The 17,395-nt window shown below is 38.6% G+C and overlaps 2 protein-coding genes and 1 long non-coding RNA gene across 6 annotated transcripts; 1 reads left to right on the top strand and 2 right to left on the bottom strand.

Moving 5' to 3' along the window:
• Positions 1 to 1,066: 1,066 nt before the first annotated feature.
• On the bottom strand, positions 1,067 to 8,264 carry cpsf2 (cleavage and polyadenylation specific factor 2). Its single transcript, XM_004083424.3, has 15 exons — positions 8,105 to 8,264; positions 7,574 to 7,740; positions 5,897 to 6,056; positions 5,678 to 5,783; positions 5,464 to 5,593; positions 5,278 to 5,393; positions 4,991 to 5,178; positions 4,436 to 4,726; positions 4,244 to 4,344; positions 3,337 to 3,540; positions 3,102 to 3,254; positions 2,772 to 2,994; positions 2,373 to 2,687; positions 1,746 to 1,880; positions 1,067 to 1,405 (listed from the first exon to the last, which is right to left on the bottom strand). The coding sequence occupies exons 2-15, from the start codon at positions 7,720 to 7,722 to the stop codon at positions 1,313 to 1,315; spliced, it is 2,364 nt and encodes a 787-aa protein (XP_004083472.1). The 5' UTR covers positions 7,723 to 7,740; positions 8,105 to 8,264; the 3' UTR covers positions 1,067 to 1,312.
• A 44-nt stretch (positions 8,265 to 8,308) lies between these two features.
• Positions 8,309 to 9,875, top strand: LOC101163943. 2 transcript variants are annotated; one of them, XR_002293185.1, is made up of 4 exons: positions 8,309 to 8,323; positions 8,411 to 8,526; positions 9,414 to 9,553; positions 9,708 to 9,875. It is a non-coding gene; the product is annotated as an uncharacterized LOC101163943 (long non-coding RNA). The 2 variants fall into 2 exon arrangements; XR_911166.3 differs by lacking the exon at positions 8,309 to 8,323 and having other exon boundaries at positions 8,390 to 8,526.
• A 64-nt stretch (positions 9,876 to 9,939) lies between these two features.
• On the bottom strand, positions 9,940 to 16,319 carry riox1 (ribosomal oxygenase 1). Of its 3 annotated transcripts, none has more exons than XM_023953201.1 (15): positions 16,177 to 16,319; positions 14,807 to 14,953; positions 14,586 to 14,722; positions 13,263 to 13,362; positions 12,867 to 12,980; positions 12,653 to 12,759; positions 12,462 to 12,569; positions 12,145 to 12,179; positions 11,797 to 11,975; positions 10,991 to 11,095; positions 10,767 to 10,908; positions 10,569 to 10,689; positions 10,395 to 10,494; positions 10,227 to 10,313; positions 9,940 to 10,094 (listed from the first exon to the last, which is right to left on the bottom strand). In XM_023953201.1, exons 3-15 carry the CDS (start codon positions 14,630 to 14,632, stop codon positions 10,029 to 10,031), a joined length of 1,311 nt encoding a protein of 436 aa, XP_023808969.1. In that variant the 5' UTR covers positions 14,633 to 14,722; positions 14,807 to 14,953; positions 16,177 to 16,319; the 3' UTR covers positions 9,940 to 10,028. The 3 variants fall into 3 exon arrangements, with proteins under 3 accessions (XP_023808969.1, XP_020570264.1, XP_004083470.1); XM_020714605.2 differs by lacking the exon at positions 16,177 to 16,319 and adding an exon at positions 15,070 to 15,283 and having other exon boundaries at positions 14,586 to 14,719; XM_004083422.4 differs by lacking the exon at positions 16,177 to 16,319 and adding an exon at positions 15,070 to 15,280.
• Positions 16,320 to 17,395: the final 1,076 nt, after the last annotated feature.

Below are 17,395 nucleotides of genomic sequence, written 5' to 3'. Positions count from 1 at the left end.
TGATCTCTGCATCTGCACTTCTGGAATGCAATTATGAACCTGAGGATTCCATGTACACCACCCAAACCACAGCTTTGTGGTGTTTAGCTGAATTACACCCCGGGGGTGCAAACACAAAAATGAACTTCAAATCAAAGTTAGTTATTAGTACTATAGAGTCAAGAACAGAAGTCCTTGCAGATTTTTTTAAGAGTCCTTGTGATGTAATTCAGTACATTAACATTTGACCAATTTGGGATTTTAGCAGACTTTTCTTTTTCTCAACCCATCTTCCCTTCAAATATCAACCAATTTTTTTCTTTTACTCATTTTCAGTTTACCATGTTGACCTCATTCTTTTTAAGCTGTACAGTTTGTTGTTGGTTCAATGTATGAATTATTTATGTGAGGTTGCGCAAAAAACTTAGTAAACTTAGCAAAAGTTTTCTGGACTCACAGAAAGCGCAGAAAATGTTTAGAGAAACTTTAGTTGTTTTTGCAGAAAACATTGACTACAGGAAAAAGTGTTTTGTTTTATGAAGTATAGTAGAGTATAAGTATAGCAAGATTACTGCAGGCCATTTATGTATAGTGTAGGAAGACTAAATTTGAACAATTTAAGTTTACTTTACAATATATATTAAGTCCTTCAAATTTTTCATCACCAGAACACAGTAGAATTTATTAAGTCTTTGTAAATCTTTATATTTATTAGGTTTTAACTTCAGCAAAACCGTGACATCAGAATAAAAAAATAAAAAAAGACTAAGGATGTGTTTGAATTGCATTAAAATCCAGGGCACAAGATAGTCCAGCACGTCTTTTTAGGGGGTTAGAGAGGAATTCAGACATGGCTAAGAAAAATACAGATAAAATCATTATTAACTAGAAGAAAATAAATGAAAGACCACTTAAGTCAACCTAGAAGCTAAAGATGGGACATGTCAGAGCCCAAGCAGACACTGACAAATGTCTGCTTGGGCTCCAATGTCCATTTCCTGCACCTTCGTCCTCCTGTTGAGTGTCACAGAACAGGAAGGATCCAGCTGTGTGATTAACTTCTACAAATAAAGGCAAAGGCAGAGCATTTGTAGAAAAAAAAAGGTTTAATGAAACAAAACAGATCAAACACCAAAAAATTGTGGATGAATTATGTCAAATGATCTGAATCTTCTAGACTGTTTACACAGAGATGCCTGCTTGGGTAAACTATCTTCACTTCTGGAGACAAATTACTAATAAAAAAAAATAGGAGAGCAATGTCCAACGTTTGTGCTGAAATGCCTGAAGTATTTTGTTTTTCTGTTTTGTTGGGAGTTTTCTGCTGCTGCTGCTATACAACAGCGTACTGCTGATACAGCAGCTCCCGGATCTTGTAGTAGTCGTCACACAGGCAGCCTTCCAAGCCGATGCGTCCGGCTTCCGTCTGGACAAAAAGACAGCAAACAAACACGGGTCAACAGGACCCTCATGCCACAAAGTTGTGACTTTTAACAAAGGAAGGAAGCAGCTTTGACTGTTGAGTACAACCACAAAACGTTCCCGCTCCATCCTGCAAACTAGAATTTCTGTTTATTTATTGTATCTGAACTCCACATAATTTTGCTTTGATATTAAAAGATTTGAGATATTACTGAAAGCTTCGACACATTTTTGCTTAGCTTCGAGATAAAACAAAACTCAATCTGGACGTTTTCCAGAGGTCAGCAGCGCAGCAGGGAGCTGATGGACAACACGTTCTCCGGGTGCGGGGAACCGACACTCACCCTGCGGACAGCCACCATGTTGTTGCACACCAACACTCCTCCCACAAACTCGGCCTGGATGCCCTCTCTCAGCAGGACCTGCTTAAAGTCAGACAGCCGAGGCTCGTTGATGAACACAGCCTGATGGCCCGGAATCTGCAGAGAGTGGAAAACAGCTTTGGACAGGCTGTTTCTTAAAAGGACTGCTGGAGCTGCTTATTGACTCTTCGGAACATGCTGAATCCGAATCACATGACCATCTTCTGTCAGGAATCCAAGCATCAGCAGGGGCTTTTTGACTTGCAGAAAATTCACCAGGCTTTAGATGCACAACGCCTTGAAAATACCCAGTATGTGCAAAATACACCTTCATTAAAAACATTTTTTACTCTTTTTTATTTGTCTGAAAAAGATTGACAAATATCTCTGAATTTTGGAAATAAGAACTTACATTTTTAGCTTAAGCCTTAAACAGTAGAAAAGACAAATTAAACTGACTTTCAGTTAAAAAACAGGAAAAAAATGTGTTTAACATATCTGAAAATAAGTGTATGTTAGAGAACTCAAAAGCCTACAGGACATTTCATGGCAAAAAAACTAAAATGTAGAACCTAAATAGATACCAAACCATGAAAAAAACCTTCCCACCTCAGTCAGAGGAAGTGGCTCCAGCGTTGGAATGACGTCACTCTCCTCGGACACCTCCTTCTCATCCTCTCCGAACAGGTTCTTCATGGCACGCTGGGCCGCCACCGCTGTGGCATTGTGGTCGATGCCAACCTCCTGTCCTGTCTCCATGGGCATCTCGCCATCTTCCTCCTCTTCCTTCACTCTGTCCTCCAGCATCACACCGGTATCTACCTTCACCACGCGCATGTCCAGCACTCCATCGATCCACGCCAGCTCCGTGTCTTTGGCCTTGCAGAACTGCAGAGAGCTCACCAGGGAGTCTTTCAAACGCACCTTTAGCACAAGAAAAAAACGCAGAATAAAAATATTTGTCGACATAAAATAATCTGTTAAATAGCTTCCAACTACTAAACAGACCTGGTAAATATGTGTCTCACTGGTAGCGTCCACCGTTTCCTGCAGCTTGGGTGTGTAGACTTTGATGTCTTTGCTGAACGCCTTGCAGGACTCGGCCAGGTCCTGACTGGCTTCTGGAGGCCCGTGAACAATAACAAGCTGTCTGGGTTTCATCTGATTGATAATCTTTTTTATGGAGTCGCCATCAGAGCGGCCTTCGTAGTCTATGTATGTGATGCGTGCTCTGGGGATTAAATAGATATTAGGTTAATTTAAATAGTTTTTCAAAAAAGAAGTGTTTAAACGATTGAGTAAAATACGTTTCTTTTCAGAAATTTAGTAATTATTCACCTTATTTCTAGATTTTCCATGTTTGAAATGCATTTGGTGGGAACCACAGATAGATCCTGGTCCATGGGTTCATCTCCATTTGTCAGCCCAGAGTCCAGTTTGCTCTTTTCATCTTCAGCGGCTTGTAGTTCAGGAACCAGAAAGTCCTCAAGCCTTCAAAAGAGCAAGACTGGTTAACTGATGACAGGGTTGAAAGCCAGTAATCGGACTAAAGTGCCCGTCAGCAGTTTAATACCGAATGATTTCTCCATATTCATCCCATTTGATTCTCTCCTCGTGCGTTGGGAACATTGGATAGGACTTCTTAGCTTGTTTGAAGAAGCTGCCCTTCCGGCTCCCCTCGCTCTTCATCATCAGATCGTGATGCTTGGTTTTCACTGCAACCGGCTGATCCAGGTCATCTTCCATGTCGCTCTCGTCGCTGGAATCCACATCCACCCTACAAATCCAGAATCAGAACTCAATGTGCAGAACTTTAATTTCTCCCAGGAGCAGCTATTTCTGCCACTAAATAATAACATTATTTCCTCTCTGCTGCAGAGGAGGAGTAAAAAGTACATTAGTGCTCATCTGTCACAGATGGGATTTTTAATCACAATGTGTTGAAACAGGAACCAAAACTATTCTTCATGTTGAATTTTCACATTTCTTTCCTCCGTTAACTATAAAAAAAGGAACTTTTTAAAAATGTATTTTCTTTTGAACAGAAAATCTTCTCTACGTTTTTTGAAATTACAAGATTATTGTCCAACAAGAAAAAAAAGAAAAAATTCTCCTGAAGAGAAAATTACATTTATTCTGAATGCAGTTCTGCTCAACGGCCTAGTGTATGTGTGTGTGTGTATATATGTATGTCTGTGTGTGTGTGTGTATATATATATAGATTAGTTTAGAAATATTTAAAAAAGATCCTGTTTTCTGTTTTTAAAATAAGAAAATGCATTAGATTATATGTGGAAGGGAAAAAAAACCAACATCCTTTATACCCAGAAATGATCCAAAGAAAAAAGTCAGTCAGTCCACAACTGACCAAGTAAAACATAAATTACATTTCGGACCAGCTTGTTCTATTAATAGAATCCCTTTTAGTGTTATACGTTTTCTCATTGAGACTTCCCTTGTTCATTTCCTCTGACACTCACTCTTTTGCTTGTTCAAGCTTCTTTGCCGCTTCTTTCTTTATTTTTTCCTTTTCAAGATATTCTTCCAACTCTTTTCCTTCAAGCTTCACCCTTTTTCTGACCTGGTAAAACAAAAGAACAAACATTATCATCTTTATGGGGGGGGGACTGAAGAAAGAATCAAGTTTTCAGCTTTAAAAGTTCAGCTCATACTTCCAGATCGAGCATCTTTTCTCCGGGGTGGTCAATGAGGTAGCGTCCCAGTGTCCCAGGCGTAGTGCGGTAAGTTAGGATGATGGAGTTTTTGCTGTTTTGACACCACTGGATAAAGAGTTCTCTGGAAAAGCCGGACTCCAGGTCTGGCTGGCTGCAAAGTACCACTTTAGGGCTGGGCACTCGAGCAAGGTCTGCCAGACTGTGGCACAGGTTCAAGTGTCTGAACTGGAATGGATTGTTTCTCTTGTCCTCAAAACACCTCATGAGCTTGTCACTCATCCACTCCACCTGCAGTGAAGAAGCAGGTCACGTTAAAAGCATAGTCTTCATTCAAAAACAAAAGTTTTCTGTGCAGATTCATTCACCCAGGATGGTTCCATTGCAGAAAAAGTTTAAAAAAAGGATCATAGAAACCAAGTATTTAAAGTTTTTTGATGAGCTAAAGCTTTTTTGATTAAGAGTCCAAATTCCAACTCAAAAAGTTAAGTCCAAATTGTCCTTTTTAAAATGTTGTCTGCTTTATCCCTATAAGTGAAGATCATATATTCATACCTGAGATTTGGAAAACTCCACCACATTATAGCTGACATTGTTGAGCAGAGCAAGAGGATAAGTTCCCAGCCCAGCATCCTTCGTTCTCCAGATTTGGTCAAGAAGCTGAGCCAGCTCCAGAACGCGACCAGCCGTATCAACAGCGATAAGAACATTACCGTCTCCACGCAGAGTCTCCATTACATTTGCTGTAGGAGCAAGAGGGAAGAATGCAAATTAAAATATGCGTCGTTTTCAGCTACATTAAAAGTAAGTCTTAAAGAGAAGAATCTATTTTTAGATCTTACTGAGCAGCTGCTCGTCTCTTTGTTTACGGCGCGGTTGTACATATGTAGCATTGAAGGAATCTGTGATGAGTAATGACGGTCGGTTGATGCTTTCTAACGTGCAGCCGTTGAGGTGGCTAAGACGGATAGAAGACACTGAGAATCCAAACGTTTCTTACAATCACATTTTGCTTTGACGTTACTTACATTTCTCTCTTGTGGTTGAAATCCACAGCATATACAATCTCCTCCTCTCCATCCTTGACAATTTTCCAGATGGTTCCTCCAATCATGTGTCCAGCTGGAAGAGGAGTGATGGAAAGACCATGGCCTTTTCCTAAAAACCAAGGGAACGGATTGATTAAAAATACACACATTGTTAGAATGGCCAAGTTAGAGCAGTAAAGTAACGGAAACTCACCTTTCAAATTGACAATCTGAGAGTATTTTAACTGCTGGATTTTGTCAAAAGCGCTGTCGACATCATCCAGGGTGAAAAGTGTGAAGTCTTCACTGTTGTTTCGAGACTAAATGGTAAAAAGCAGAAAACATTTACAAAAAAAAAGCAGAAATTTCAGGCCTATAAATGACCTCATCTTTTATCCATTAGCCAATTCTAAAAGTCCCTCTCCTGCTTTACCTGATACAGATCATACATGAACATCTGACCCATCTTGTAGACAGGAATTGTGGCATAGATGGTACAGTTGAGGCCCAATTTGCCCACGGCATAAGGGAGGGCTCCGAGGTGAATGGGGTCAGGGTGTGAGAGAAGAACTGCATCAACCTGATGAACATAGCTGCCGGCAGAAAATTACACAACAATGGGTTTATAACAGAAATATCAACATAATCAGAAAAGCCTCTCACAAAAAAATATATCATCAGCTAATAAGTCCATGATTAGTAGCAATTATTTCATTATAGACGTGTATTCGGATGTATATGCGTATGTATATATATTTTCCAATCAATTCATGACTAATTATCCTATCTATCTATCTATCTATCTATCTATCTATCTATCTATCTATCTATCTATCTATCTATCTATCTATCTATCTATCTACCCAGGCTGTGTCCCACCAAAGTGGGGTAGCCTAGACAGGGTATCCATTCTTACCGCCCTCCTTCTCTTCCACAAACCCTCCTCCTTCAGTGTGTGCGTGTGTGCACGTGTGTGTGTGGGTATGTGACTGGTTTAAGCCACACCACACTGCACCAGGGTCAGCTGCACAGCCCAGTGTAGGCACCTCCACAGCAGGGCCTCAGCCAAGGCTAGTTTCCCCTTGCCGCTTCATCCCAAGACCAGACCTCTACCACGCCCATCCATTCATTCATACACAAACTCTCTCCACCCATCCCTGTCCTGAGCAGCCTCTCTCCCCTGCACCACAGTCATCCCTCTTGCATTCATCGCTCTTTTTACACCCTCTGTCCATCCCATTCGCGGTCTTCCTCTCATTCTCACTCCACTCACATCAGATTCGTACACCTTTTTCACCAATCGCTCCCTTCCCATTCTTTCAACATGTCCAAACCATCCCAGTGCCTTTTGCTCTGATCTATAAGCCAACTCTCGCATCACACCAGTTCTTTCTCGGATTACTTCATTTCTCACACGATCCATACGTGTCACCCCACACATACTCCTCAAACATCTCATCTCAACTACATTCAGCTTCCTCTTTTCCACCACTTTCAGACTTCATGTTTCAGCCCCATATAACGCTGCAGGCACCACCACACCCTCATACAATCTCATTATGCTAAGTTAGATATATCTACGTATAGATCTATATTTCTGTTGTTTCTCTTCGTTAGTTTGATTTTGATTAAAATGAACTATTTCCAAATACACAATCCAAATGTTTACAACGTGATGTGGATTTATCCGCTCAAATGTGCTTAAGTACTGTCAGATCTTCCCGAACGACATCACAATGAACGATCAGACTGTGTTTATATCTTTATATACATTTTGCATGACCTATTATCAGAATCAAATCTGTTTTGAGGCACAGTAAACATTTGACAATACTAGAAATTGAAATGTCAGCTGCAAAATCCAGAATACAGCCTAAGAGAAAAACAAACAAACAAAAAACACAAACAGATTCAAACTTTTTTCCAGAAAGGGGGTTGAGGCTTAATGGTCCAAGAGGAGATGCTCTGGTACAGCAGGTGAGAATGGATTTGATGAGGTGGTTTAGAAGTTCAACAACAGCCTCAAAGGAAGGTGGAAGATCTTCAGCTCCCTCAAGAGACTCTGAAGTATATGCATGGGTGTAAAGTTCTTATTTACTATCAAACTCACCGCTTCATGGCATCAATGATGTCCATTGAAAAATGTTCGTCCCATCCACAGTCCAAGAGGATGCGAAATTCATCCACCTGCAGGAGATAACAGAGGGCGGACTCCTCCTGAACCCCTGACACGGCCGTCAGCTTTATAATCGAGGTCATTTTTCTTCACTATAAACGCTGTGAAAAATAAAAAAAGATTAGCACAGTGCCCTTCCACCGACCTTTGATTAAAACAAGCTTGTACAAAAAACCCGTTTACGTTAATTACAACTAATATTAGGATCAACAAACACGGTATATAATAGGTGTTATAAATTTAAAGGAAGTTTAGTGTGGCGGGAATTAAACACAAGATGCGTAATTAAAATCCCACAAATTAATGGAACCGATAAGAGACTTTGGTAAAAACACAAATAATAAATAAAACAAAACAATGTGGTTGTTAGCTAAAGTTAGCACGGTCGTTAGCTAGTTACCCGGCAAGTCCTTTTAGCATGTTAACGTTACTGGTTGTTCACTGCAGTTTCATTGTGTGTCATACCATTTAAAGTGGGTTTGAATTAGTTATCCTTCCTGAGAAAACAAAGTAAATTAACCGACTACAATTCCCAAGTTAAAGCATTTTCTTTAGTAGCTACTGTCTACAAAACATTAATGTGGTAGACATTTTTGCGCCAGCATCACGTGACACAGGTCAAATGAATGTACCACTAATAGGGGTGTTGCCACAATATAAATTGCACCAAAACAACGCCAAAATGTGTAGTTTTTAAAAGATGCGGTATAATATTATAATTCTATTCTATTATTCTACAGTATGTAACTTTCCCTTTTTGTCATGTATTAGCTTTGCAAGTTGGCTTTCACGCGCTGATCCGCGTCGTTGACACTCAATTGGTAGAGTCCGATGTCCTTCGCTTGGCGAGTCGGTAGCTAAAGGCCGCTGGTTGATACAAAAATAAGGTAATATTTTTTACAATGGTCATTACATTATTGTTTTTTTCAATATATTGTTTTGTTTAATGCTGTGTTACATTTTGGGTAAATAAATAAGCAATTACAATCATTCTTCTAACAAAATAAAATGTTTGCTGCTAAATTTGCTAACTGCTACACAGCACTGTAACTAATTGATCCCTAACCAATGTTTGTTAGTATTATTTATTGTTTTTAGCCATTTTTTTTAACTCTGAGGTGGCTTATTTTTTTTGCCGTTTGTAACACTTCTTTCGTTCTTATTGGTGTTATAAGAGTCAAGTTAGCTTAAAATTAAATGGATAAACTTGTCAAAGGAAGGCAGCATTACTTTGTGTAACCTTTTTTTTTCTTTCCAAAATATGGAAGCCATTCAACGTCCTTTACAGAGATTACATACTTTTGTAGCTTGAAGGAGAATGAATGATAGCAAAACACAGTTTAAACGAACTAAATGATGAATGCAACTGGGAGTGCTGCATTTCAGCAAACCAACATTAAAGAACAACGGTTTCAGTTGTTCGTGACCTGATCTACTAGTAGCTGGTGCATAAACAGCTTAACATCAGAGGTCCAAAAATATCAAGTCCTATTTGTTTTTGGTTGCTTGAAACAATTTGATGTATACAACAATTTTTGTTGACAATAGAATTTAAAAATATACTTTTATGGGTTTTTAAAACTGTTTATTGGAAATCCATGTTGCTATCACCCTCGGTTATGTTAGATTTTATTGTGTCTTCTAATCTGCCCAAATTTACTTTATTCTTAATTTCAAAGCCAAATAAGTGTCATTACTGCAGTTTAATTGACATCAAATCCTCCATCTCAACTTTAAATGTGTGTAAATATAATTTTTTGTTTTATTCTTTTAGGGAGCCATGGTGAATCCTGCAGCCCGCCGATACTGGGTACATTTATTTGTTCCCATGGGCTTTGTGATTGGCTGGTACCTTGATAAACTACAAGACCAAAAGCTGACAGCTTTTAGAAACAAGAGTGCATTGTTTGGAAGGTGAGGAAAAGAAAACCTAAATCATGTTTACTCTTTGAGTTTGTATTTATCTACTGTTTAAATAAAATGCAAAAATCAGAAAATGTATTGATTTTAAATTCCCCAAAAGTGTATTGGTAAACCATCTCATTAAATCTGAATCTCTGCTCTGTAGGGAGCTAAAGCCTGGCGAGGAGGTGACCTGGAGGTAGAAGCTTCCCGCCTGGAAAATCATCCTCTCAGCTGTGGTGTAAATGATAAATAAGAAGAGTCATGTGACTCCCTTGTCACGTCCTTTGAGTTGTATCAACCAATAATAAATATGGTCTCTCAAAATGTTGAAGAACAGTTGTTTTAATTTGCATGCATGACAAAAGTTCAGGGAAGATTAAAAATGGATAAAGCAGTTAAAGTGGAGGCGCTGCACACCTTTTGACAGTTTTTATTTTATAGATGTTGTTCAGTTTGATCATGTAGTTTGTGGAGCAAAATCATTTCAGGACTGAAGAGGTTCTTCAGTGTGGATAATCCCCTTCTCAAAAAGCAGTTCAGCCAAGGCGATCTGACAAAAAGAAACAACGATAAAAAAGATCAGTGTTAAATCGGAAGTTCAAACAGATATTTATAGAACTGAGCTTTTTTTCCCATCTTTACAAGTGTTTGAGCTGATCTTTGCACAGATTTTATAACTTACTTTATCCTGAGCAGAATCACAGGGCAAACTTCCCACAGTCACAAAGCTGGGATACGAATGAATAAGAAACTCCACAGCATCTGTGTGCTTAAGAACCGCACAAAAAGCACAGGCCATCAATAACAGAACATATTAGCATGTGCAGGGAAAGAACGATTCCAAACGTACCTCTGCTTGTACTTCCCAACTCTTGGGCTCCTCTTTGTGGTAAACTCTGGAGTTGTCTATGGTGTAATAAAGGTGGACGGCGTCTCCATCGCTGCATAGTCTGGTAAGAGTGAAGCTATTTAGTTTTTTGAGTAACAGAAGTACTAATTTATAAACACATGGGCTTTTCCTTACCTGGCACACCCAGCCCGGAGGAGCCTTATTAGGGTTTGGGTGGTGATGTGTGCCGCCGTGCCCTTAACCCTTCCATTCACCCATCTAACTGATGCCCCTTGAACACTGGTAGCAAATTCATCTGTGATGGAAGACGAGGTAATGTTAGGAATCTTTACTCGTCCTCTGTTAGCACCAATTCCTGATTATATGTCATACCTGGAGTAAGCACAGGAGGCAGGCAGTCATGGAGGAAATCTTTGGCTTTCTGGTCGACGGCAGCGTCCACCGGGGCGTAATTTGGTAGTTTCTTCATCAGCTTCTCCATTTGAGAGAGGAATTTTACCCTCCGGGGGTCCTCCTGGGTTAAATCAATTTTAGTTAAGGGACTTGGGACCAAAAAGTTACCACTGGAGGATTCAAACGTTGTTTTTGACATTTGCCTTATCAGAGTTCTGCACTCCCATGTACGTTAAGTAGTCCAGAGGTAAACCCCGACGGAATTCCACATCCTCTTCCATTGCAATTTCCAAAGCGGCCGTAACAACCTGAAATAAAGCGACAAAAAAAAAACGAATTCAGCTCTAAAGCCTATGAGATTTACTTGGAGATGTTTCTTAAGCTTTGAAAGAAGGAAAACAGACACATCTGTTTCAAATGAACAATTATTCTGAATCTGAGATAAATAAGAGGCATAATTTGATCATATATTTGAGTTATTACTAAAACTGATACCCGGCATTTGAACTCTTTGGCAAAAAAAAAAAAGAAAAAAACAATTTTAATTTTAAACAACAACAATACTGTGTTAAAAAAAAACATTTAAAACCTTATCACAGGATTTAAATTCTAAAAGTTACAAACCAATGTGGGATGTATAGATGTTTTAAGGCTGTAAACCCCCTCACTACACACTTTATACACCTTTTCACACTCTTCTCTCTTGTTTAAACTGTAAAAGTTCAAACCTTCCCATAAAAATATCAGTATTTTAAAACTCAACCAAAGATTTATGCCAATTTGGCAAACTAAATGAATTCTGTACAGGACACACATCAGAGTATCAACAGCCAACCAGGATGCAGAACACAATTTGCTGTACAAGAAAAATAATTTAAAAAAAAGGAAGAACAATTGCACTGAAAAATAATCTGTAAGACTGCAAAAGCTGAACTGCAAGGAAACACTGTATATTACTGCCTCCTGTTGGAACCCATAAATACCCACATGGTGGAAATCAGGATCTTACCTTCTGCATTAGATCCCCCCAGCTGTTCTTCTGGAAGGAGGAGATGGTGATGTGCAGAGAGTGTGCATCGGGAAGACATTTGCCCTGATGGATGAATCCTCGAGGGAAGTAGAGAAGATCTCCCGCCTCCAGGACCACATCCAGGATGGGCTTTCCGATGTCTGACTGGTCAAAATTTGCTGTAAATGATACAATTATCACAATCTAAAAATTAAAATTCTCATGTTACAAAAATAAAAATAAATTGCGAGTACATAATTTAAAAATACATTCATGTTTAGATTTTTTTTCTAGTAAAACATTGTAAGTAAAAGTATCAAACTAAAAATTAAACAAAGTTTTACTTACGGCTTGAAAGTACAGGCAAGACCTCATTCTCTGACCTAAAATAGCATAAATATCTACTGTAAATATGTTGTATTTATAATAAGCCATATAGTATGTATAAGTACAAGATGTACTTATACTTTTTAATATTTTAATTTTTCTGATCAAGTCATGTTTGATTTCTTTTGATTGACTTCTTTAGCAATTTTTGATTGCTTAAAACAAACAAAATCCAAATCAAAAAAAGAATCAAGTCTGAATAAACACAGCATCTCATTTTTCAAATGTTCCTCAAATTTTAATGTAGGAAACTAAAGCCAGACGTGGTTTGTGTTCACCTTGGGCTGTACACCCTCCAGTGTTTCTTTCCTTCCAGCTGAACCACAAAAGCCTCAATGTCGTCGTAATGCGGCGCAAAGCCTTGGGTTCCAGGTGGCGTCAGGTAACTGGGTAAGAAAAAAAAAGCATGTTTAAAACCCCCAAAAGTAGTGGTTTCATTCAGAACCGTTTTTCTTTGTCCAACACTCACACGTTGGCTCCTGCCATGCTGCCAAACTGCTCCTGGAGGACGGACAGCACGTTCCACACTGTGTGGGAGAAGGCCTGGGGATTCAGCAAGCGGAGGGAGCAGCCGCTCTGGAGAGAGGAACGTGGACCAAAGAGATCTCAACGATTTGAAAGTCGCCAGAAAGGCGTCAACGATCATAAAACGAGTCTTGGAAATGACCACGCCACACATTCACCTCGTAGAAGTCCCACACAGTGAAGGGCAGAGCCCTCCCTGGAGGATTGTGCGTTTCCCTTTTGCCGTTAGTGTAGCTTGTGACGTCCAGGTTCACTCCAAACTGAACGTTTTCCTTAAATTAAAACACAGAAGTCTTGTAATTAAAGCTTTATATTAACCTATTCAACATCAGTCTTGTTTAATTACCTGTCAATGGTGTTAGATGCTTTTTAAGGTATATTGTTATCATTTATTCTGCTTTTATCATTATTTTAAATTGTATATCTTTATCTAACGACTCATTCACTTTTCATTTTTAACACTTTTCTTACTACACAGACAATTTAAGTTTCAGTCAAGCAAAAAATGTCATAATGCTTTACAATAAAAGCCTCACAAGATGTCGGAAACCCACCTCTCTCAATATACGATCAAACTCAGCCGTGGAGAACAGTCCTTTGTAATAATCTGGATTCCTGCGCTGAACATAGATGGGCTTCTTTTCCCAAGTTTCCCTAAAAAGAAAAGAAAATGATCACTTAAAAACAAAGGGTACTTTCGATTAAATCTCGAAAATGGTGCTTTCATAAATGTTTTTAGGCTTTTTTAAAAGTTTAAAAAGCCCAGAAAACAAGTGTGTTATTAAAATATAAAGCTTAAAGACCCAATCTGGTGAAAACGTGTGTTTTCAACTTGTTCTAGTGGCATTTTTCTGATGAATGACATATTTTTGGAAAATTAAGTTCAAAATTGTATTTCTAAGTATTTCTTTATTCAAATTGGTGTGAATCAGGAGCAGACAAAAGAGATGAGAAAAGAGAAAGTATCCTGGGATGGGCCACAAGCTCCCTGCTCAGTTCCATTCTGATGCATCCACTTCCGAACGTCTTGGTTTTCCTTGTCCGAGGCTCAAAATTGTACGGCTTTACAGCCTCCAGTATTGCTCACAGTTTTTGTTGCACCTCTGATGTTGGGTTGGGGGGGTGTGAGGAGTTGTGAGATAATGGCAGACCATGAAAACAGAGAGCTCTCAGCAACAACGAGGGGAACGCGGCTGAGTTGCTCCATGCCGATGGTCTCACCTACAACTCGGAGGCAAATTTCTAATGAACTCCTGAAACTATGTCCAGTGAAACGACACTTTAAAAACATATATTTAGGTTAAAAAATCCATGATCATAACAAAAAAAGACAACTGGGAACGCTTTGGAAAGCTCAAAAGATGATTGGAGTGGATTTTTAACTGTTCCATACCATCACAGGTATGTAGTCAAGACTAACTACCTTTCCACTATTTATCTTCAATGTTTTCCTCTTTCGAACTTCCTGCCTCCACAACAGCCACCTCATCTGCTCTATGCTTTTTAACATTTTCTGCCACACCAAGGCCAAGGGTCTGGATCGCGTTCTTCTGTGGTTGCCTTGCTTATAAAAGTGACCAACAAATTCCAAAGACTCTGGTGTAATCCCTGCCTGGAGCGACTGTGGGGAGAAAAACTTCCTCTACAGAGACAACGGGGGGAAAAACATTCAGAATCAGACCCAAAAACCTGAAACATCTCTTGCAAGAACAAGCTGGATAAGCAGCAATAAACTGAATATACTTCAGATTAACTTCTAAAGTGTAGTTGCTTTGATAAAAACAAAAATCCCACGATAATGAGGGAACAGTCATTAAGAACTGTAGTTTAGTAACTGCTAAGCAGCTGAGATGAGTTTCTAGGCTGCAGAGACTGACCTAAAGAAATGAGCTGCAGGAACAGGATGGATGAGCCACTGAAACATCTGGGTGGCTCTCTCCCTGCTGTTACTGATGGAGCCCAGCTCCACCAGAACAGCATCCAAAGACTCTCCGTTCACACACGTCTCCGCCTTCTGCATCAAAGAAAGATACGCTTTTAGGTTGGAGCAAAAACTAGAGACTTAAGGAAATAATATTTGAAATGAGCAGGCACACACATTCACATCTGCTGTCACTATCGGGTCCTCGGTTTTCTGCACAGATTTTAGAAGCTTCCTTTTCCTCTTGCGTCTTTCGGCCCTCAATTGAGCTTTAGAGGGAATTATTTTTGAGGACTTGGTCTTTGATTTCTTCTTGACTTCCACCTAAAACGCAGAACAGAGACAGTCTTATTATGGTGTCTGTGTGCAAATAAGCGTATGCTAATATTAATAGTCAAGTCGTTCGTGCGTTTTAAAGTCAAAATATGAACTATTTGTACCTGTAAGTTGGCTTTTTTAACAGGAGGAGGCAGTTGTGGCTGTAAAGCCTGATACAGAGAGAATGCAGACATGTGTTTTCGCTCCATGTTTAACACGCTGATGCTTCTTCTTCTGCTTCCACAAACCGGAATTGACTGTTCTCCCACTGGCTCACTACTGCCACGTGCAGGTCGGTTTTAGAAACTGCACTGTCTCCACATTTCCTGTTTTTTTCCTTTCATGTAAAATATTTGAATTGTTATCAAAATATAGGTTTTAAATAAAAAAACATAAAATACAATTTATTACGTATAAATTATAAGTTAGAAAATGACTTTGGAGATACAGTTTAATTGTTATAATAATAATTTGATAATAGTAATGAATAATTTAATTTTTTAAATGTATTTTTAATAGAAAAATTGAACATCAAATTCAAAGGATCAGAAGAAATAAGTCTCTGTCAATAATTTTTAATCGAACACACTTTTTGTTTTGTTTTCATAATCAAGCATTTGACCCATTTTTTGCATTTTCTTATTTTTTGTGTCACATGTTAAAGAAAAAAATAAACTGTTTTTTTTAAGACAGCAGGTACATTTGAAATCTAACAAAATGCCATACTAATATTTCATACCTTAGTCACACATGACAGAGAACTAAATAAAAAAAATTGAGAGGAAAAGGCTTTGGTAGAAATTAAAGCTTATGCCAACCCACTGGAACAATCTTAACTGTACATCAGAAAATAAAAATCCAATTTTAAAAAATTAGAAGAAAATATTTTGTCTTTATTTGGGTTAGGTTCCATCGTGTTCTTCTGCCTATTTGGAGCCTGTTCAGTTGGGTTGTGGTAGGAGTAAAACCAGAAATGCACAGACCTCCCTCTGCACAGAAACCCAGAGGAGCCCCCAGGCCAGGCAAGAAACATAGTTCCTCCAGCAAATCTCAGGTCTTCCCTGCATTCCAACTCCTGTTGGGACATTCCTGTAAATTCCTCCCCAGGAAAGAATCCAGGAAGCACCTGAAAAAAGGGGCTTTGCCTTTTGAATCACCTCCATCTCCACCATAATGATACAATGAGAACCTCACGACAGCTTTTGCACCTATTCAAATGTCAATCTCACCTTCACCTTCTTCACCTTTGACAGCAAACCGCCTTTGCAGTCCACATTAAGGGTCCTGGTTCAATAAAGCCAACAGAATAACATTACCAAAAAGCAGGAATGAAATCCTGCTAGACACCTGAGGATATCTAATAAACAAGTGACAAAGGGAATCCATTCAGGGCTTCCAAACGCACTGTGAACACATTTGACTCACTGTAATACAACCCAAGTACCTTTTGTGGTTATAAAGAGACAGGACATCCCTCAATAGGGGGTCTTCTGCTTTCCCAGAACACCTCCCGTAGAACAATGCAAAGGAGGAGATCAAATACTTTCTTCAAATTCACAAAGTACGTGTGGCTTTGATGCGTGAACTTCCACAAGAACTGTGGTTGTGTCTGGGACAAAACCGTCTGAATTAGAGATTTGATTATCCACTCTCCTCTCCGTTCCCACTCCTCTCCTCTCTAACATGTCATATCTAATTGCTTTATATATATATATATTTTTGTTGCCAAGATCGGTACCAAGAACCTCAATGATCTTAATCAGAAAATAAGACTTTTTGTTAATGAATAACAAAACCAGAATAACAAAACCAGATAACACTACAGTTTTAATAATTAATTAATAATAAGTAATTAATAAATAATAAGTAATTTTTAGAGTATATTCCTTTTTGTGGAATCGTTAATATTGACAAGCAAGCTTGCGGGCAGAGGTAGCAGTTATTTCTACAGGCCTCCTTTCTGAATTTCTGCGTAAATTGTCGTTGAAGTTATTTGAGTAGATTGGCCAGATGTTGGAAGGTCAATCGTTATTTCAAGTTTTCTGTCATGAACTCTCAAGGTACATAAATTTTGTTTTTTTATTTCCAGATAGTAACTTGAAAATTTCCCGATGCCTGCATGATGCTTTTTATGTATGGTTTTAGTCAAATCAGTTATCTGTAACTGTAGCAGTCTACTCAAATTAAGTTTCCTTAAAGAACCAAACTCACAATGAAATTAAAAATTGAATGACAATCTGTAAAATTATATATATATATATATATATATGTATATATATATATATATATATATATATATATATATATATATATAGAGGGAGACAGAGAGACAGACAGACAGACAGACAGAAAAGACAGACAGATTGATCGATGTGTAAAAACCATGGATGTAATGGTTCTGATTTTGATTTTTTTACTAACAATTCAATTTTCAGATAAAATTTGAAC

This window comes from Oryzias latipes, chromosome 24 (genome assembly GCF_002234675.1).
Source record: "Oryzias latipes chromosome 24, ASM223467v1".
NCBI lineage: Eukaryota > Metazoa > Chordata > Actinopteri > Beloniformes > Adrianichthyidae > Oryzias > Oryzias latipes.
The sequence above is the reverse complement of the archived record's forward strand: the minus strand, read 5'-3'. Positions and strand labels throughout refer to the sequence as shown.